Source organism: Oncorhynchus mykiss, chromosome 23 (genome assembly GCF_013265735.2).
Source record: "Oncorhynchus mykiss isolate Arlee chromosome 23, USDA_OmykA_1.1, whole genome shotgun sequence".
NCBI lineage: Eukaryota > Metazoa > Chordata > Actinopteri > Salmoniformes > Salmonidae > Oncorhynchus > Oncorhynchus mykiss.
The window spans coordinates 12,634,474-12,657,617 of NC_048587.1; the positions used below are offsets into that span (position 1 = coordinate 12,634,474).

At 41.9% G+C, this 23,144-nt stretch overlaps 2 protein-coding genes across 13 annotated transcripts in view; both read right to left on the bottom strand.

Annotated features, from left to right (window-relative positions):
* Nucleotides 1-16,910, bottom strand: part of LOC110502275 (sorbin and SH3 domain-containing protein 1) — a 66,074-nt gene extending 49,164 nt beyond the window's left edge. For 5 of the 9 annotated variants that reach the window (XM_036960647.1, XM_036960643.1, XM_036960645.1 and 2 more), the window contains exon 1: nt 3,994-4,197. The gene's annotated coding sequence lies outside the window, so the exon portion shown is untranslated. Of the gene's footprint in view, nt 1-3,993; nt 4,198-16,780 lie in introns of those variants that run through there. The other 4 variants (XM_036960642.1, XM_036960649.1, XM_036960648.1 and 1 more) reach the window with 2 other exon arrangements.
* Nucleotides 16,911-19,402: 2,492 nt separating this feature from the next.
* The window catches only part of pik3ap1 (phosphoinositide-3-kinase adaptor protein 1), a 33,663-nt gene continuing 29,921 nt past the window's right edge, over nt 19,403-23,144 (bottom strand). For all 4 annotated transcript variants that reach the window (XM_036960129.1, XM_036960131.1, XM_036960130.1 and 1 more), the window contains one exon: nt 19,403-20,290. In XM_036960129.1, coding sequence (XP_036816024.1) covers nt 20,176-20,290 — 115 coding nt within the window. In that variant the 3' untranslated portion in view covers nt 19,403-20,175. The remainder of the gene's footprint in view (nt 20,291-23,144) is intronic.

Below are 23,144 nucleotides of genomic sequence, written 5' to 3' on the forward strand. Positions count from 1 at the left end.
GGCCCTGTCCGGGGGTGTCCTCGGATGGGGCCACAGTGTCTCCTGACCCCTCCTGTCTCAGCCTCCAGTATTTATGCTGCAGTAGTTTATGTGTCGGGGGGCTAGGGTCAGTTTGTTATATCTGGAGTACTTCTCCTGTCCTATTCGGTGTCCTGTGTGAATCTAAGTGTGCGTTCTCTAATTCTCTCCTTCTCTCTTTCTCTCTCTCTCGGAGGACCTGAGCCCTAGGACCATGCCCCAGGACTACCTGACATGATGACTCCTTGCTGTCCCCAGTCTACCTGGCCGTGCTGCTGCTCCAGTTTCAACTGTTCTGCCTTATTATTATTCGACCATGCTGGTCATTTATGAACATTTGAACATCTTGGCCATGTTCTGTTATAATCTCCACCCGGCACAGCCAGAAGAGGACTGGCCATCCCACATATGCTCTCTCTAATTCTCTCTTTCTTTCTCTCTCTTGGAGGACCTGAGCCCTAGGACCATGCCCCAGGAATACCTGACATGATGACTCCTTGCTGTCCCCAGTCCACCTGACCGTGCTGCTGCTCCAGTTTCAACTGTTCTGCCTTATTATTATTCGACCATGCTGGTCATTTATGAACATTTGAACATCTTGGCCATGTTCTGTTATAATCTCCACCCGGCACAGCCAGAAGAGGACTGGCCACCCCACATAGCCTGGTTCCTCTCTAGGTTTCTTCCGAGGTTTTGGCCTTTCTAGGGAGTTTTTCCTAGCCACCGTGCTTCTACACCTGCATTGCTTGCTGTTTGGGGTTTTAGGCTGGGTTTCTGTACAGCACTTTGAGATATCAGCTGATGTACGAAGGGCTATATAAATACATTTGATTTGATTTGATTGTTTGCTGCCTTCACCCATTCGGGATGCACTATTTCAGTTTCAATGACTCAATATTTTGGACAAACAGATGAATGTAACTAAGACTGGGAATGTCAATACAATCAATCTAGCAAGGACAATGATCACAAGTCAGTCATAACGTGGCTAATAGGCTAGCATGTCTATTTCTGTAGCTCTTATTTAGAAAGCTAAAAACACAGAGCCTACCATTAGCTAGCTAGCTGCTGGGAGGATGTTATGTCATTAGAGGAGTGGTTGAGTGACCGACTTTTCCCCCTCATATCGTTTTTTTTGTATGGCTACAGCTAGATGCAGGTGTCATTTGGTTACTAAGCAAAAAAATTGAATCGGTTTGCAAGCTAGCTGAACGACTATTATCCAATTAGCATATCTCTTGCGTTTGTAAATTGACTCTGGCTATCTACTCTGATTTCAGAGCACTCTCATCTGAGTGTGCCAGAGCGCAGAATAACTGATGAATTTACTAACGTGTACAACACCCACTGAATATGACCGGTGTCAAAGAAAAAAAAGTAACAGTTAGTCAAATCAAATCAAATCAAATCAAATCAAATCAAATCAAATCAAATCAAGTCACGAAAGAGAACATGTAAACAGTTGCTACTGCCTGTAAACACACATTCTAGTTCAACGTGAATGATGGCAGGCCCATGTGGCAAATGGCTTATTTGCATGAAGGCCTACAGTAGCTCTGATTGGCTATGGCGCACCGGTCTGTCTAGATTCCGGTCCTGGACGAGAAAGATGTTCTTATTAGGTTTTATTTGCTGCGGTGTCTATTAATTATCTATACGCACGGCCGCTTTCCCACTTTATACTGCTATAAAATGTTCACAAATGCCTTACTATACGTCATTGACAAACATTCTAAGAATTTATGAAAACATGAAAATTACCATATATAAGTGCTCGCATGTCAGAAAATGTACAAAAAAGTGTCATATTCTTCCTCAAATAGTATTTTACTGGGTGACTTTCACTTTTACTTGAGAATTTTCTGTTAAGGTATCTTTACTTTTACTCAAGGTACTTTTTCCACCACAATCATTTAGATTACATATTTACATTACATTATTTGTGTTAAACAATTTCAGTCCCTACAGGATTTTGCTGAAATTTGTTGTGATATTTGCGACAATTCTGTCATTTTGCATGGCAATATGCAGATTGATTTTGTCCAATTTGTCCCGAAAATGCGCTGATGAGGGAAAAGTTTTGTTAAAGTATGTCTTGATTGTGTCATGCCCTGATCTGTTTCACCTTTCCTTGTGCTTGTCTCCATCCCCTCCAGATGTCGCTCATCATCCCCGGTGTATTTATCCCTGTGTTTTCTGTCTCTCTGTGCCAGTTCATCTTGTTTGCCAAGTCAACCAGCGTTTATCTCCTAGCTTCTATTTTTCCCAATCTCTGTTTTTCCTAGTCCTCCTGGTTTTGACCCTTGCCTGTCCTGACACCGAACCCACCTGCCTGACCATTCTTCCTGCCCTGACCTCGAGACTGTCTAACGCCTTGTACTGTTTGGACTCTGACCTGGTTACTGAACCCCTGCCTGTCCTGACCTCGAGACTGTCTAACGCCTTGTACTGTTTGGACTCTGACCTGGTTACTGAACCCCTGCCTGTCCTGACCTCGAGACTGTCTATCCCCTTGTACTGTTTGGACTCGGACCTGGTTACTGAACCCCTGCCTGTCCTGACCTCGAGACTGTCTAACGCCTTGTACTGTTTGGACTCTGAACTGGTTTATGAACTCTCGCCTGTACCCAACCTGCCTTTTGCCTACACCTTGTGTTATAATAAATATCGGCGCTCAACCATCTGCCTCCTGTGTCTGCATATGGGTCTCGCCTTGTGCCCTTATAGATTGAACCATATTATGCAGTAAATGTGTCGTGAAATTGTGAGCCCTCTTTCTGTACGGCGGTGATGGATCAGTTTTGTGCGATAATACCGCAATGAGTTGACTGTTTTATGAGGAAAGAGTGGGTTGATTGGTCAAATTTGAAAGCTCTCACATAATATGTGGGAGATTGTTGATTTTGCAAAAAATAATTGCAATCGCAGGATCCTGGAGGGACTGCAAATTGACATTTATATTCCATATGTTTATACAGTGGGGTCTGAAGTTATTTACACCCTTGATAAATATGTGGAAAAATTACTGTATAGAATAAATAATTTAAAAGTATGTGGACACCCCTTCATATTAGTGGATCGAGCACACAGCCATGCAATTTCCATAGACAAACATTGCCTGTAGAATGGCCCGTACTGAAGAGCTCGGTGACTTTCAACGTGGCACAGTCATAGGATGCCACCTTTCCAACAAGTCAGTTTGTCAAATTTCTGCCCTGCTAGAGCTGCCCCGGGCAACTGTAAGTGCTGTTATTGTGAAGTGGAAACATCTAGAAGCAACAACGGCTCAGCCGTGAAGTGGAAGGCCACACAAGCTGGCATGCCAGCAACAAATGCTGACACTACACATCCAAGTATAGTAAAAGGGGCACAAGAAATAAGAAAACCCATCAAAACAAAGGAGAAAACAACATTGCTTTTTGAAAAGATTTGTAAAGATTTTTTTAAAGATAACAACGTTTTTTAAAAGATAGATTACTCTCCATAAGGTGTGATTCAGGACTAACAGAGAAAGTCTTATTCATTATACAGTAAATATTATCAGCAGAGGTTCCATAGCACAGAGAGCTACCCTTCAGCAGAACCTTTTTCAAAACCAAGAATCATCTCAAAGCCGGAGCAAGTTGGGTAGATAGATAAGATGCTTGGAAGATGTCATGTGACAAACTCATCCCTATTATAATATTTAAGGAGCCCAACACAACTGCTTGTGGTGAATTTCCCATTTTAGAAGAGAACATTGTTTGCCAAAGGAGTACATGCCACTGTGTATATATACTTATGGTTGTAGAAAAGACATACAGGAAAAACACATCTTCTGCATCACTTCAATTTTTCCATCACTAGATATGTTCTAGGGTGTTTTCAACACTCACTTTAAGTACACACACTTCCCTTAAAACCCTCTCCTAAAAATAGGCATTTCCAAAAGACACAAAACTCTGCAAATACATCCACATTAAGATCACAGCTTACCAACAAGATTCTTTGCAAACCAGATCAACCAGCCTTGAGTAGGTAGCTCTCTCAGACAGTCACACCAGCCTACAAGACTCCAGACAGTCCCTCTTTAAGATCTCTCTCTCTCCTCAGTCTTCTGAGACTAACTGGGTGAGGTGATACGGACTGGCCCCTGCACCCTCTGCTTTAGGTGCCCAGTTCTGACCTTGAACCAGACCAACAAGGGGGTCTGGTTGCTTTCAGCACAAGGCGTACCCAGATGGACCCGTCATCGCATGCCACCTGGGAATGTGGCACCCACTCAACAGCTGCAACAGATAATTTCAAAACATTTGGGCCCTCATCCAAATCCAGTCCATGCAACATAGACTGGACATTACAAGATGTTTGGAATTAGATACTGGACAACCCTTGGGCTTGACTCACAAGCTCCCTTACTGATACACTGGTCAGTCATACTGTGTCATTTCACTAAGTTCATTATCAACAACTATGGTCTCATTAAACTGTAAAACTGTATGGTGATTAATAGTCGAGAGGAATGTGATACTAGTAGTATGTACTGTGGCAAGAAGAAGTATATGAACCCTTTGGAATTAGCTGGGTTTCTGCATAAATTGGTCATAAAATTTGATCTGATCTTCATCTTAGTCACAACAATAGACAAACACAGTCTGTTTAAACTAATAACACACAAACAATTATACGTTTTAATGTATTTATTGAACACACCGTGTAAACATTCACAGTGCAGGGTGGGAAAAGTATGTGAACCCTTGTATTTAATAACTGGTTGACCCTCCCTTGGCAGCAATAACCTCAACCAAACGTTTTCTGTAGTTGCAGATCAGACATGCACAACGGTCAGGAAGAATCTTGTACCATTCCTCTTTACAAAACTTTTTCAGTTCAGCAATATTCTTGGGACCGCTCTCTTGAGGTCATGCCACAGCATGTCAATTGGGTTGAGGTCAGGACTCTAACTGGGCCACTCCAGAAGGCGTATTTTCTTCTGTTGAATCCATTCTGTTGTTGATTTACTTCTGTGTTTTGGGTCATTGTCCTGTTGCATCACCCAACTTCTGTTAAGCTTCAATTGGCAGACAGCCTTACATTCTCCAGGCAAAATGTCTTGATACACTTGGTAATTTGTTTTTCCGTCAATGATAGCAAGCTGTCTAGGTCCTGAGGCAGCAAAGCAGCCCCAAACCATGATGCTCCCTCCACCATACTTTACAGTTTGGATAGGTTTTTCATGTTGGTCTGCTGTGCCCTTTTTTCTCCACACATAGTGTTGTGTGTTCCTTGCAAACAACTCAACTGTAGTTTCATCTGTCCACAGAATATTCTGCTAGTAGCACTGTGGAAAATCCAGGTGCACTTTTGCAAAAATGTTGTTTTTTTTGGACAAAAGTGGCTTCTTCCGTGGTGTCCTCCCATGAACACCATTCTTGTTTAGTGTTTTACATATCGTAGACTCGTCAACAGAAACTTAACATGTTCCAGAGATTTCTGTAAGTCTTTAGCGGACACTCTAGGATTCTTCTTAACCTCATTGAACATTCTGCACTGTGCTCTTGCATTCATCTTTGCAGGACGGCCACTCCTAGGGAGAGTAGCTACAGTGCTGAACTTTCCCCATTTATAGACAATTTGTCTGACCGTGGACTGACGAACATCAAGGCCTTTAGAGATATTTTTGTAACACTTTCCAACTTTATTCAAGTCAACAAACTCAAATTTTGTGAGTGTTTTTTGAAGGGCAAGGCAGCTCTAACCAACATCTCCAATCTCGTCTCATTGATTGGGCTCCAGGATAGCTGACTCCTGACTCCAATTAGCTTTTGGAGAAGTCATTAGCCTTGGGGTTCACATACTTTTTCCAAACTACACTGTGAATGTTTAAATTATCTAATCAATATAGACAAGAAAAATGCAATCATTTGTGTGTTATTAGTTTAGGTGTGTTTGTCTGTTGTTGTGACTTAGATGAAGATCAGATCAAATTGTATGACCAATTTTTGCAGAAATTCAGGTCATTCCAAAAGGGTTCACATACTTTTTCTTGCCACTCTATATTTTTGCAGTAAAATGATGTAATGAAATAACTCCTGTAAACTCAATGTCACTGCCAGTGACTGAGAACAGCTGTTGTGTGCTGTAGCAATCTTTTAGTCTCCACATGTTTGAGAACTGCTCTCTGTTTGCTTTTTAAAAAATAAACAAAAGGTCAACGCTACCAAGTTGAACTATGATACACCTCACACAGTCCTGGATCCCTACTATATTTCTGAGTTTTCCTTAAATGTGATTAGTGTTCATTTCCAAAAGCTCTCACCAAGAGATCTGGTGTACTACATAGAGAAAGACAGAGAGCTGTTACATAATATAGTTGACTTTTGCTTTGTCAACAAACGGCAGAGAGGAGAGAAGCTGTCCAGCGCTCAGTGTGGATCTCACCAAACAGCTCCAAACATGGATAGAAAGGCCCGCTCCAGAGCAGCTGCTTAGCCCTCTAATTGAGAGGTCCTCCTCTCTTCCATAAACAGCATCCACACAGGCGGTGAGCCGAGGCTTCTACACATTCCACACCACAGCCATTGGATGTTCAAGGGCTAGTTTTAAACAACTGCAACCTAAAAGGAAATGTATGCAACTTGTACATATTCTAGTGTTTCTGGGTTTCTAGTCTTTCAGGAAAGACACCGAGTAATTGTCGAGAGGGAAAATATGTCCAACACATACCTACTGGACTGGAGTAGTCTTTTAATCCTACATAATATTTTACACGAGAAAATATGGATAAAGTTAAACACAATAGCAATGAAAATAACTGAAATCCACGTAAGCACTGAAGGAGAGTAAATCTCTATTTGAAAATAATAAGCAGATGTGTAGTAAAATGTGTGTGATGAATAGGGAAAAATAGGGCAGCTTTACAGTATGTTTGAGCGGTGGGGCTAGGTGTCATCCTTTTTTCGGAGAGGATAAACACCCACCCAGTGAGTTGGTCTGGCCAGTGAAAGGTTATGGCTTCTGAGGTAGGAGGGTAGTTGTTGCTGGTGCTGCGGCAAGCTAGCATGGCCGTGAAAAGGACTGACAGGGAAGGCACTGGCATACCACATGGACACGTCTCACATGGACATTTTTAGAGAGGGCACAACCTGACAGCTCAGTTTTTAGAGCCAGTGTAATAAGAATGTCACTAAACTGACAGTTTACCAAGGACGATACGGTTGTTTCACAAGGACTCTAGACTTTCCTCCAAGATCACTTGGTAGAAAATACACAGAGAAGCACAGAGAGAGAGAGAGGATAAACAATGAGACAATGTGAGGCACCTGGCAAAAAGTATAAAACAATACAAATATGAAAGTGGGATTTTTTTATCTCTCAAAAATGCATTATCAATCTTAAACATAGAAAACACTGCAATGGACTACATGATAATACAGATAAGATACCATTTGACTGACACATAGAGTATTTAATTTGGTAATTCTGTAACTGGAAGACCTCATCTACACTATCACTGCCAGAGGACAAGACTCACCTTAAGTGTAGGAGGTGGGTTCCTATTGGCTTAAACATTGGAGAACCTTAACATGTTTGTGGGACTGCTGATGACTGTTCAGGTTATTTATTGAGAGAGTGTTGAAAATGTCACCTTATTTCAGGGGGATGTTTTGACTTGGACATGGAATACAAGCTTACTCTTCAGTGTGTTGCATATTAACTCCCTGAGTGGCTGTGTGACCAGACTACTTGATCATTTTGTCATAGGATACAGTAGCTACACATACCTAAAAACAGCTATGTCATAATCCAGTAATTTCAAGTGCTTTGACAAGGTAGGCCCATATGAAAACAACATCTCTAAAAATGTATCAATATCTGCCTATTTTAAGGGTGCCACCCTTATGTCTGTCTATCCCTTTACCCTGACACAAGCACTCAAGGGCACTAATAGCCTATTAACTGACAGCTCCAAGAAACTTTATTTATTTGGATAAGCAGGCACTCAGCTTTATCACTACAGCACACTACACATGCTTGCCTTAACATTTTTGTTGGGTATTCTATCATGGCTGGATGACGCTGAGTGGGGCACATAGCAAAACTGGATGTTTTTGTCAAAACGACAACCAACAATGCAGGTAGCCTAGCGGATAGAGCGTTGGGCCAGTAATTGAAAAGTTGCTGGATCAAATCCCTGAGCTGACAAGGTCAAAATCTGTCGTTCTGAGCAAAGCAGTTAACCCACTATTCCCCGGGTGCCGAAGATGTGGATGTTGATTAAGGCACCTCTCTGATTCAGAGGGGTTGGGTTAAATGTGGTAGACACATTGTTGACTAGGTATCCCCCTTTCCCAATGGTTTGTTTTCCTTGTTTTTCCATCACCACTTGCAGAGCCAGCGAGAGGGTGACTAGAAATCAATCCCCAAACAATAAATTGTCTATTCACTTTCTTGTTTACTCGCTTGCATTGGTGGGCTTCTCTTTGTGCACACCGACCTTGAAAAGCATAACGCTTCAAGCGGCACGATCCACTTTGGCCAATGGGAGCAGATGGAGAAAAGGGGGAGGGAGAAGGTTGCTAAGCAACAAGCAGTCACGGGATGGAAACAGAAACCTTTCTGGTGTCTCTGGCAGAAATCGGCTTGCCTAAAGACCCATCAGTTATTTAGAATAAACAGAATGTTGTGAACTTTTGCTTAGACCATGGTGTTAAACCATTGGTCTAAATTGGTTAGCTGCTAGCTTTTCTCATAGGCCAACCTGGCCAAATTAGCCATGATGCTGAGGATGGCCAGCTGAGCAGGTAATTATATCCGGTAACAAAATAATGAATCACCTGTCAGAGACCTTAAACTGTAGAGCCACCATCCAATCACATTTGGTCAGCAGGTCAATTTGGCCACCAGAAGTAGATTGTCAAACCATCCAATTGGTTGGTTGAATTTTTTACCCATCGTCTAAGTGGAGTGTGCCAATATATTTTTGCATGATGCTTCCTTGACTAGGCTACTGATGTCATGCAAAATTCCAAAGGGTTGTCATAATTTCTCATTGTTTGGGCGGCGTTCGGCGGGCGACGTCACCGTCTTCTAGCCATCGCCGATCCACCTTTCATTTTCCATTTGTTTTGTCTTGTTTTCCCACACACCTGGTTTACATTTCCCTCATTACTTGATGTGTATTTAACCCTCTATTCCTCCCATGTCTGTGTGTGAAATTGTTTGTTGTAAGTGCTTGTGCACATTTTGACTGGTGCACGACAGGTTTTGTACCCATATTTTGTTATTCTGGATGCCGTTGGTTTTGATAATTAAACTGCTCCGGTTATTACCCAGTTCTGCTCTCCTGCATCTGACTTCCCTGCCACCAGTTACGCACCCCTTACAAGGGTTTTCGGTACATTAACATCTGTAATATATGATGTTACACCAAGTCGTGGCTGAACGATGACATGATTAACATACAGCTGGATGGTTTTAAGCTTTTCGGCAGGATAGAACAGCGGCCTCTGATAAGACAAGGGGAGGCGGCCTATGCATATTTGTAAACAACATCTGGTGCACAAAATCTAAGGAAGTCTTGAGGTTTTGCTTGCCTTAGGTAGAGTATATCATGATAAGCTGTAGACTACACTATTTACCAAGAGTTCACATCTATATTTTTCATAGCTGTCTATGTACCACTGCAGACTGATGCTGGCATTAAGACAGCACTCAACGAGCTATATACGGCCATAAGCAAACAGGAAAACGCTCATCCAGAGGCGGCGCTCCTAGAGGCCGTGGTCTTTAATGCAGGAAACTCAAATCAGTTTTACCTAATCAGCATGTTAAATGTGCAACCAGAGGGCAAAAACTCTAGACCACCTTTACTCCTCACACAGAGGCGCATACAAAACTCTCCCTCTCCCAGATCGAGAGTATGTCTTCCATTTCCTAATAATTGCGCCCACAGTTGATTTCTTCAAACCAAGCTGCTTAACTATTGCAGATTCAGTCTTCCCAGCCTGCTGCAGGTCTACAATTTTGTTTCGGGTGTCCTTTGACAGCTCTTTGGTCTTGGCCATAGTGGAGTTTGGAATGTGACTGTTTGAGGTTGTGGACAGGTGTCTTTTATACTGATAACAAGTTCAAACAGGTGCCATTAATACAGGCAACGAGTGGAGGACAGAGGAGCCTCTTAAAGAAGAAGTTACAGGTCTGTGAGAGCCAGAAATCTTGCTTGTTTGTAGGTGACCAAATACTTATTTTCCACCATAATTTGCAAATAAATTAATTAAAAATCCTAAAATGTGATTTTCTGCATTTTTTTATAGTTGAAGTGTACTTATGATGAAAATTACAGGCCTCTCTCATCTTTTTAAGAGGGAGAACTTGCACAATTGGTGGCTGACTAAATACTTTTTTGCCCCACTGTACATACCCCAACCAGAAGCCATGGATTACAGGCAACATCCTCACTGAGCTAAAGGGTAGAGCTGCCGCTCTCAAGAAGCAGGACTCCAACCCAGAAGCCTATAAGAAATCCAGCTATAGCCTCTGACAAACTATCAAACAGGCAAAACATCAATACAGGACTAAGATTGAATCATACTACACCGGCTCCGATGCTCGTCGGATGTGGCTGGGCTTTGAAACTATTACAGACTACAAAGGGAAGCACAGCCACGAGCTGCCCAGTGCCACAAACCTACCAGATGAGCTAAATTATTTCTATGCTCACTTCGCGACAAGTAACACTGAAAAATGCATGAGAGCACCAGCCGTTCCAGACGACTGTGTGATCACGCTCTCGGTAGCCGATGTAAACAAAACCTTTAAACAGGTCAACATTCACAAAGCCGCTGAGCCAGACGGATTATCAGGGCATGTATTCAAAGCATGCGCGGACCAACTGTCAAGTGTCGTCACTGACATTTTCAATCTCTCCTTGACCGAGTCTGCAACACCTACATGTTTCAAGCAGACCACCATAGTCCCTGTGCCCAAGGAAGTGAAGATAACCTGCCTAAATGATTACCGCCCCATGGCACTTACGTCAGTAGCCATGAAGTGCTTTGAAAGGCTGGTCATGGCTCACATCAACAGCATACTCCCGGACACCCTAGACCCACTCCAATTCGCATACTGCCCCAACAGATCCACAGATGATGCAATCTCAATCGCATTCCCTTTCACACCTGGACAAAAGGAACACCTATGTGAGAATGTTGTTCATTGGCTATAGCTCAGCATTCAACACCATAGTGCCCACAAAGGTCATCACTAAGCTAAGTACTCTGGGACTAAACACCTCCCTCTGCAACTGGATCCTGGACTTCCTGACGGGCCGCCCCTAGGTGGTAAAAGTATGCAACAACATGTCTGCCACGAGGATCCTTAACACTGGGGCCCCTCAGGGGTGTGTACTTAGTCCCCTCCTGTATTACCTGTTCACCCACGACTGCGTGGCCATTCAAGACTCCAACACCATCATGAAGTTTGCTGACGACACAACAGTGGTCACCGACAACGATGAGACGGCCTATAGGCAGGAGGTCAGAGAACTGGCAGTGTGGTGCCAGGACAACAACCTCTCCCTCAATGTGAGCAAGACAAAGGAGTTGATCGTGGACTACGTGAAAAGGTGGTCCGAACAGGCCCTCATTAACATCAACGGGGCTGTAGTTGAGCGGGTCGAGAGTTTCAAGTTGCTTGGTGTCCACATCTACAACGAACTATCATGGTCCAAACATACCAAGACAGTCGTGAAGAGGGCATGACAAAACCTTCTCTCCCTCAGGAGACTGAAAAGATTTGGCATGGGCCCCCAGATCCTCAAAAGGTTCTACAGCTGCACCATCGAGAGCATCCTGACCGGTTGCGTCACTGCCTGACCGTAAGGCGCTACAGAGGGTAGTGCGAACAGCCCAGTACATCACTGGGGCCAAGCTTCCTGCCATCCAGGACCTATGTAATAGGCAGTGAGGAAAGCTCATAAAATTGTCAATAAAACTCCAGTCACCCAAGTTATAGACTGAATTCTCTACTATTGCACGGCAAGCGGTACCGGACTGCCAAGTCTAGGACCAAAAGGCTCCTCGACAGCTTCTACCCCCAAGCCATTAGACGGCTGACCAATTCATAAAAATCACCACCGGACAATTTACATTGACCCCCCCTCTCTTGTACACTGCTGCTACTCGCTGTTTATTTGTTACCTATGCATAGTCACTTCGCCCCTACCTACATGTACAGATTACCTCAACTAGCCTGTACCCCTGCAAACAGTCTCGGTACCGGTGCCCCCTGTATATAGCCTCGTTATTGTTATTCTTATTGTATTACTTTGTATTATTACTTTTTATTGTAGCCTACTTGGTAAATATTTTCTTCTTCTTGAACTGCACTGTTGGTTAAGGGCTTGCAAGTAAGCATTTCATGGTAAAGTCTACACTTGTTGTATTCGGCGCATGCGACAAATAAAGTTTGATTTGATTTAAGTGAGTCAGGCTGTTGCTGAGTGAGTGAGTTGTGGGGAGGGCCGGAGGGGTGTGTGTGTTCAGAGAGAAGCATGCAGCTCAGTCCACTATTGGCTGAGTCATGTGAGTGAGCAGAGACAGAGCAGCATGCGCACGCTGTGACAACTTTTTTACCAGTTGTAGGTAGGCTATTTAACTTGTAATTATGCAGGAGTGGAAATTTAAAATGGAAGTCGTGTGCTTCTGTTATGGGGAAAAGTCCTCAATGAAACTGACATTAAATGTGGAGAATGACACATTTGCATCTGTTGGACATCAACTGTATATGCCATTGTAGGCTACAATAAATATGTTGAAATTACTATATCACTGGAGTCATTGAAAATAAATCTGTGCCACTTGTGTAGCCTACCTGTAGCTGGCAAACAGATTTAATAAATAGCTTATAACTTCAGTGTATTATTGTTTTAGCCTTGTGTTATTCTGCCATTATTAATGGCCATGTTTAGTTATTTAAATTGCCGATCAGTTGCACGCATTAGATTGACTGTAACAGTCAGTCAGATTAGGCTACAGGTATTTATTTATTTTTTATAAACACTGGCTGTTGTTGACAAGAATATTCAGTTCATATACATATTATTAATGTTTAATTCAGTGATTGAAATTGCGATCCCGTCCTCGGTAGCCTATTCCAGCAGGATATTTGAAAACACAAGCACTTCTTACCTCAAAATTGCTAAGCTAAGCTATTCATGTTGAAATCATTTGTCAGACGAGTTAAATATTTGAACTAAGCAAGCTGCTAAATCTTTCAGTTTACATCTTGCCTAGGCTACTGTAGCCTGTTTTAAATAAGATGTAGGCCTATCAGGGGCTATAGGCTACCTGCATCTACAGTAAAACTGTTTTCCCTTTGTCTTTATGGGGTATTGTGTGTAGATTGATGAGGATTTGTATTTATTTAATACATTTTAGAATAAGGCTGTAATGTAACAAAATGTGGAAAATGTCAAGGGTTCTGAATACTTTCTCAATGCACTATCTAAGCAAGACATGGCAAAGTTGAATTACAATCATAAACCCAGATTTTATTCTGTAGCCTATGCCTACTGAAATGACAATTAAATCTTGCAAATGGTCTTAACATCTGGCACATAATAACAGCACAATTGCCAGAAAATAGCCTAGCATTCGTTTTTTTGTCCAAGTGTTTTCTTGCGCAGAGATTTCAAGATCCTCTGTCCAACTTTCATCACTCAAACACTCCTGGTGGATTTATCTATAGTTACAGTATGCACATGCTCAAAAGCGATTTATTTACAGATATGAACCGGGTTTGAGCCCTGAACGCTGATTGGCTGAAAGCAGTGGTATATTAGACCGTATACCATGGGTATGACAAAAAAAAACTTTTTACTGTTCTAATTATAATGGTAACCAGTTTATAATAGCAATAAGGCACCCCAGGGTTTGTGATATATTGCCAATATACCACGGCAAATTGCTGTATCCAGGCAGTCTGCGTTGTGTAATGCTAAAAGACAGCCCTTAGACTATATACCATACCCCCTCATGCCTTATTGCTTAATCATAGTAGTCAAACAAGTTAAATCAACATCCATTGATAGAAAATGATCTTGCGAGTTTAATAAGGGCAAATTATAATTTCTCTTGCAACATATTCAAATTTATTACATAATTTCATAGTTCGCAATAATAATAATCTTGATGAAAACCGAACTTTGCTTCTAATGTCGTTAGGTTATTGTATACATTTGGCAACTCTTCTCTTGCTGTGGAAAAAAATTTGGCCAAATTTTCAGGCCAGGTTTTCAGTGGTCATTGTTATAGAAAGTTTAGCTAGACCTGGCAACCCTGTTTATGTGGAAGTGTTTTTTTAAAGTTTTTTTTTAACCTTTATTTAACAAGGCAAGTTAGTTAAGAACAAATTCTTATTTACAGTGACGGCCTACCAAAAGGAAAAAGGCCTCATGCGGGGACGGGGACTGGGATTGAAAATAAAATATAAATATTGGACAAAACATACATGACAACAAGAGAGACAACACTACATAAAGAGAGACCTAAGACAACAACACATGACAACACAGCATGGTAGCAACACAGCATGACAACAACATGGTAGCAACACAACATGGCAGCAGTACAACATGGTAGCAGCACAAAACATGGTACAAACATTATTGGTCACAGACAACAGCACAAAGGGCAAGAAGGTAGAGACAACAAAGCAAAGCAGCCACAACTGTCAGTAAGAGTGTCCATGATAGTCTCTGAATGGAGAGATAAAACTGTCCATTTTGAGTGTTTGTTGCAGCTCGTTCCAGTTGCTAGCTGCAGCGAACTGAAAAGACGAGCGACCCAGGGATGTGTTTGCTTTGGGGACCTTTAACAGAATGTGACCGTCAGAACGGGTGTTGTATGTGGAGGATGAGGGCTGCAATATTTATCTCAAATAGAGGGGCCTAAGACTGTTTTATTCAATAACCAGTGGGTCTTTATTTAATTTTTTACCTTTATTTAACCAGGTAGGCCAGTTGAGAACAAGTTCTCATTTACAACTGCGACCTGACCAAGATAAAGCAAAGCAGTGCGACAAAAACAACAACACGGAGTTACACATGGGATAAACAAATGTACAGTCAATACCACAATAGAAACATTTGTATACAGTGTGTGCAAATGAAGTAATGAGGTAAGGCAATAAATAGGCCAATAGTGGCAAAGTAATTACAATTTAGCAATTTACACTGGAGTGATATATGTGCAGATGAGGATGTACAAGTAGAAATACGGGTGTGCAAAAGAGCAGAAAAACAAAAACAAATATGGGGATGATGTAGGTAGTTGGTTGAATGGGGGGCTTGGGCCAGTTGCTGCGTGGGGTGCAGAGCTGTTGGCCAGGGTTGGGGTAGCCAGATGGAAAGCATGGCCATCCGTAGAGAAATGCTTATCGTAATTCTCAATAATCGTGTGGCCGAATGGTAAAGAACATCTAGCCGCTCGAGAGCACCCTTACCTGCCAATCTATAAATTACATTCAGGTCACATGCACTTAATCAGGAAGCCAGCCCTGAGGCCGATTTGTCAAACAACTGTCTGAACATGGAGGTAACCATTCAGTGTGTCATAACTATTGTACATTCAGTCCCTATGGGTCATTCAGTTGCTTTCATGTCTTTACGTGGCATGAGGGTTTGTGCAGACAATCAATAATAGCTTAATCCATAGCATTTGTCCAGAGGTTGTCGTTCTCTGACCAAGAGGGGTCTATTGTTTGTTTCTTATTTAGCTCATACAGTGAGTTGGTTATGCAGTAATCATATTTGTGTCATTTTTACACATACAGACTAATTACAGAGAGAACCGGGTTGAAATATAGTGTACAGGGGAATGCAATGTACTAGAATGGACATTGGGCATGCAAGAGATTATAATAAGAATGGGAATTTCAGAATTTCGCTCACACAGCCTATTCACACTCACATTTTGAGATGAATGCTAGTTTGTAAATAGACAACCATCCATCCACCCACAAGTCATTATACTGTACGGTACCTTTTGTACAGTAGCCACAAATCAAGTTAAATTGGGGTTACCTATCAGTGCCGCATAATATGCATTACATTATGCCCATACATACCACTGATGTTATTCATGTATTTACCTACATACTATGTTGCCATATGTTGTTTCTACTATAATGAAAACCGCTACAATATTCTGAACCATTTAAGAGGAAACTAAGAAAGAGTTCAAGTGATGTTGTTCAATGTGCAGTAGGCCAATAGTAGACTATTGTCTTTTTGTAACCAGATAAAACATGCAAAGAGCGTTCCATGACAATAATAAACGTTACGTTATTTCGTTCCATGATTTGGAATACTTAATTTTACAAAACTATAGACTAGTGTCTAGTCTAGTGCGACACAAGGATGAGCAGCGGTCGTGTGTATGGTTGCAGATTTCAAATGGATGTGTCTTTACTGCAGTATAGCTTCAACACAACGACTGTACTGCCGTCTGAAGACAGAGTCCCAGGCCATTTTGGTCCCACTTGGAATCCAATAAAAGCCCACCAATGTAGGTAATAGGCTAATATTAGAATTACAATCAAACACTCGAGACATTACCGCAAGTCCCTCGTGCCACAGAATCAAACACACATTTGTCAGGGCATTTGTTGCCAAGGGAGTGAAATTATCCAACATGGGCATGATGCAAATTGGCTTTTGTAGGCTATTTACAGTATCTGACGTGCAAATAAAGTAAGAGACAATAAAATGGCAAACGTTTACCTTTGTTGCAATCCAGTGTTGTTTATCAAATATCGCTCCCACACACGGCAAAGAGGTATGTGCTACAATGTACAGTCAGGACAGTGAGCTACACAGCACCCACCAATCACCCCGACAACGCACTGTACCTCACTCCTTGCTCATAGGCTACATGCGTATTTCCCTCCTTGAGGACAGGCAAAGGGAGGGAGGTGGCTTCAGGACTCATTGTCATATAATGGGATATCTTCAAAACTCTTACATTACAGGATTCTTACACATTTATGATCCTTAGAATGTTGATGGATCATTTAATTAAATACATTATTGTCAAATAGGAAATTCATGTAATATGGTACATATGGTACTTGCTGTATGAAATACACTCAAATGTAAGCGAACAATAATGTGTTGTGCTGTGCAGGTTGACAACGACACTAAACATCAAAGCAACAGACAATAAACACATGATATTTCATAGTGTATATATTATAAAATATAGAAGTAATTACATTTTTTGAAATATAGCCTAGCATGCCAAACATCAGCAAACAAAACAGTGTATCTCATGAACAGAGTGCCACCAAGTGGCTGATATTGTACCATACAGTATGTACAGTGTGCAGTGTAAAATGCTTGTCTAGGAAATGAATGTTCATATCCAATGTTGCAGTACACACCAAACATTAACACAACCAGTAGCGACCCGTCATGCTGGGCAGGTGGGGTTCTGTTTTGAGCCCCACCTTTCTAGATAAAAATAATAATAATAATAAAGCCGAAAACAAACATTGTCTCTTTTTTGCTTTCTTGAGTAAGACAGCTCCAAAATGCGGGTGTTACAGCCTAGCTCAGTGCTTTCTGTGGTGGTGGGGCAGCCATCGGAAAATACTGAGCGTAGGGGTTGGTAATGTTCTCTAGTTCCGTCGGGATTGGCTTAGTGTTCTGTCACTCATGGGGACACTACGTCACCGCCAAATCTAAGGGTAGAGCTCGAACATTCAAGCCCCTTGGATGCTGCCATAGAGTTACATTAGAAGTGCCTATCCAAGAAGGCTCAAGGTCATTGGCCACAGATAAAAGGAAGTCAAATTAAGTTATATCTACAGCAACATTGATTGGACTCATCATGTCAACGTCATACTTTCAAAATCATCATGAATCACGTTGACAATCTACTGGCAAATCATTTTTAATCCTTGTCATATGAAGATAAATAATAAAGAGAAATTATAGATAAAACGTTCCGGTGCTCTTCGGCCATTGGACATAAACATTACGCAACAAGTTGGAAATCGCAAATTCAACAATGAGTGGTTTGGAAGGACTCATTGGCTAACTGCAAGCATTGCAAAGCAATCACTAGCCTGCTATTCAGTTGAGTGGGTGTGTGGTCCCAAGTCTGGGTTTAATGGTCTCTTTTCCAAGCTTAAAAGGGTAAACATTCAACATTGGCCATGGTGTCAATCCAGCATGACTTCTGCCGAGCTCAAAACAACTGGAAACTCAGAATTGGAAAACTGATTACAGTGAGTTCAAGACAACTGGGAACTCTGAAAAAAAACTAGCTCCGAATGGGAAAATATGTTTTGAACGGTCATCCAAATAGGAATTGCGAGTTTGGAACTCGGGCCTCTTTCTAGCTCCGACTGTCACGAATCCCGTTTCCTGAGTCTGTTTTTTGCCTATGTGCTGTCCTGGAGTGTTTTTTCCGGCGTCCTGGAACGCACCCTGTCTGGTTGCCGGGCAATGTAGCCAGTTGGGGTTTCTGATTACCCGCACCTGTATCCCATCAGCTATCTGCACACCTGGTCCTGATCATCATCTCTCCTCTTCATTAGCCCGGACCTGACATCCATTCCCTGCCGGATCATTAGCCATGAACAGTATGTTGTGCCAGAGTATCAGCCTCAATTTGGATATAATTTGTTTTGTTGTTTGTTACGTATTGCTTGCCTTAAACTTACCTCCGTTTGTTTTGTCTTCAGTTACTCACCTTCTTCCTACTCTCCTTGTCCTGGTCTGCTTCTGGGTTCGATTTTGAAGAAACTTGACACCGACCTGAAGATCCCTGAGGTCATCATGATTCAACCTTGTTTTTTTCAGAGTTCACAGTTAGCTTGAAAGCACCATAAATGCAGAGAATGCCAGACTTTAATGACCAAGTCTGATGACAAAATTTTCCCACAAAGGACTGCAGCACCACCTTCCTGTTCAAGTGAGCACAGGACAACAAATAGTTATATTGACTACGTCCATCCTACCTCGCTCATTAATGTCTTAATCAAAATTACGGATCGCCTCTTATCCAGTCGTCGTTCCCTTATGCCATAGTTTGTACATCTCAATTGTCAGTAGAAACCACATTTGTTTAAGCAAGTCAGCCATAAAAGCTATCTTTTTTTAAAAGCCAGTAAATGAGGCTGAAGGAACTGTTTCACTGCCAGACAAGGCTCCGCTGATAGCCAGGTGTAGCAGTGGTAAGGTGTTGGGACAGCTTTATGTAGACCCTAACAGTTTGTGGGCACCGTTTGTTCAGCGTTATAGTGCAATTAATGAATTGTTTAGTGTTGGGTTGTGGGTTTGCTGGCATGCATCTAAAAAAAAAGTGACACACCTTGATTTACACGCTAAAATCGCCACTGAACTCAACACATTTATTTTAAAACAGATTACATGAATGTTTCAAATTTGCATTTGTAAAATCAAACTTCATCGTGTGATCGGTTGTATAATACAGTAGTACGCATGCACAAGCTTGATAAACAAACACAATCTTTATTTGATCACTTTGTTGAAAACCCTTTACAATTCTAACGCATGGAGTTATTACAAGATCCATGTACAGTATCAATGGGTCTATGGTAGGGTTGGGGTCAGTTACAATTCAAGTCAGTCAATTCTGAAAATGATTGAAATCGAAAATTCTAAACAATGAAAAACTTTTGAAATGAATAGCTTTTTTAAATTTTATTAAGAAGTCATTAAAAATGTTTTCCTTTTTTTAAAATTACATTTCTACAGACCCATCTCTCAGCGGTTCACCTAAAAAGTGTGCTTTGTTGATGTTTGAATCCAAGATTGGCCATTTTAAATTGGAATTTCAGTTTACTTCCTGAATTGACTGACTTGATGATCATGTTCTATGTGCTTCTGTTCTACACACTCAAACCTTTATGTATGCTAATGTTCATGTAAATCAGCCATCATCAACTAGATTTACTGAGCAGGGGGCCGGAACATAGTTACACATCATTTATAGACTGCAAATTGACCACAAGAAGCCCAAACAGATATAATAATTGACTAAAACATAATAATTTCTAACCCTGCTGACATGTGTACACGATCACATACAGTATATCTCTTTATTATGCATGGGAATACTTTGGAACAGATTTCAGCAGAGATGTGCGTCACCGTGTTCTCCGGGGTATGGGAGGGGGAAAGGTGGTCCTCTGAGTTGGTGTTTTAGGAAGTGCTCGAGAGGGGCATGATGTGTAACGCTCCAGCAACAAACTCTCTGAGGCCCTAAAATGTATAACAGATAACATGGTTGTTACACTTGGCATGACAAATTAAAACGAGACTAAGCAATGCAGAGTGTATTCGTGTGAGTCACACAGTATTTTCAGTCATAAATGAGTGTGTCTCTCAGGGGAATTATTAAAATAGTCAAGGTGTTGTAGAGATGTCAGTCTGTAGAGTCCCTTATAGCTGATTGTCTGTTTCACAGTTAGTCCAGTAATTCTCAGCTCAAAAATAATTAAAAAAAACAGTCATAATGTCAGCTGCAGTAACTGGACATGTTTTTTTTATTTTTTTAAACATTTCAACATATAACCTATGACACAGTTAAACTTACATCTAGGTCATTAAAGACCCACGAGAGCAATTATTTGGCAATCATTAGGGTCGGTTTGGTTTTGTGGTTGGCAGTTTAAAATGCACATCAACTCGGATTACCCAAATAATTTAGTTTGAGATGCAAAATTCACAGAACTATCAACAGAAATATACCCAGACCAGTTTCATTACAAGTAAGGAGAATAAATGGTAACACTGCATATGAATACCCTCTTCATAATGCATATTTAACTCCTTATGAGAAATGCATTACAATGGAGAAATTGGGAGCTAATAACTGCTCATAGACATTCAAACTGCATTATGACCATGGCCATTGTCTTACGTCAGATAGAGCGTCAAATCCGCCTGCACTGATCTGTCTCGTATCTTGCAAAGGGTAATGGGATAGCTCGAAAGTAGTTCTGCTACTCCGAGTCAATATTCAGGTGATAATAAGGCATTCCACTAGACCACCACAGTCAGAGGCTGGCACAAAGACAGCATTGAATGAGCTGTATTTCCGCCATAAGCAAACAAGAAAACGCTCACCCAGGGGTGGCACTCATAGTAGGCAGGGACTGTAATACAGGGAAACTTAAATCAGTTTTAACAAATTTCTATCAGCATGTTAAATGTGCAACTTGAGGTAAAAGAACTCTGGACCACCTATACGCCACACACAGAGATGCATACAAAGCTCTCCCTCTCCCTCCATTTGGAAAATTTGATCATAATTCCATCCTCCTAATTCCTGTTAAAAGCAAAAACTAAAGCAGGAAGCACCAGTGACTAGATCAATAAAAAGTGGTCAGATAAAGCAGATGCTAAACTACAGGACTGTTTTGCTAGCACAGACCGGAATATGTTCCGGGATTCCTCCAATGGCATTGAGGAGTACATCACATCTGTCATTGGCGTCATCAATAAGTGCATTGATGACTTCATCCCCACAGTGACCATACGTACATAGCCCAACCAGAAGCCATGGATTACAGACAACATCCGCACTGAGCTAAAGGGTAGAGCTGCCACTTTCAAGGAGTGGGACTCTAACCCGGAAGATTATAAGAAATCCCGCTATGCACTCCGAAAAACCATCAAACAGGCAAAGCGTCAATACAGGACTAAGATCGAGTCATACTACACACCGGCTCTGATGCTCGTCAGATGTGGCCGGGCCTGCAAACCATTACAGACTACAAAGGGAAGCACAGCCGCGAGATGCTTAGTGACACGAGCCTACAGAATGAGCTAAACTACTTCTACACTAAAGGAACACCTATGTGAGAATGCTATTCATTGACTACAGCTCAGCGTTCAACACTATAGTGCCCTCAAATCTCATCAATAAACTAAGGACCCTGGGACTAAACACCTCCCTCTGCAACTGGATCCTGGACTTCCTGACAGGCCTACCTCAGGTGGTAAGGGTAGGTAACAACACATCCGCCACGCTGATCCTCAACACAGTGGCCACTCGGGGGTGAGTGCTCAGCCCCCTCCTGTACTCCCTGTTCACTCATGACTGCACGGCAAGGCACGACTCCAACACCATCATTAAATTTGCAGATGACACAGCCGACAACAACTGATCACTGACAACAACGAGACAGCCTACAGGGAGGAAGTCAGAGACCGGGCTGTGTGGTGCCAGGACAACAACCTCTCCCTCAATGAGATCAAGACAAAGGAGATGATTGTGGACTAAGAGAAAAAGAGGACCAAGCATGCCCCCATTCTCATCGATGGGACTGTAGTGGAGCAGTTTGAGAGCTTCAAGTTCCTTGGTGTCCACATCACCAACAAACTAACATGGTCCAAGCACACCAAGACAGTCGTGAAGCGGGCATTTCAAAACCTATTCCCCCTCAGGAGACTGAAAAGATTTGACATGAGTCTTCAGGTCCTCAAAAAGGTTCTACAGCTGCAGCAGCTGCTTGGCACAGTACATCACTGGGGCCAAGCTTCCACCCATCCAGGACCTCTATACCAGGCAGTGTCAGAGGAAGGCCCTAGTCTCCAGCCACCCTAGTCATAGACTCCAGCCACCCTAGTCATAGACTGTTCTCTCTGCTACAGCACAGCAAGCAGTCCCGGAGTGCCAAGTCTAGGTCCAAGAGGCTTCAAAACAGCTTCTATCCCCCAAGCCATAAGACTCCTGAATATCTAGTCAAATGGTTACCCAGACTATTTGTATTGCCCCCCTCCCCTCTCCACACCACTGCCACTCTCTGTTGTCATCTATGCATAGTCACATTAATCAACTCTACCTACATACTACCTCAACTAACCGGTGCCCCCGCACATTGACTCTATACTGGCACCCCCCTGTATATATTTTGATTTTTTACTGCTGCTCTTTAATTACTGCTTACTTTTATCTCTTATTTCTATTCATATTTTTTGAAACTGCACTGTTGGTCAGGGGCTCCTAAGTAAGCATTTCACTGTAAGGTCTACCTGTTGTATTCAGCACATGTGACTAATACAATTTGATTTGATTTGATTTAGACCAGGCCAACAAAATTCAGGAAAA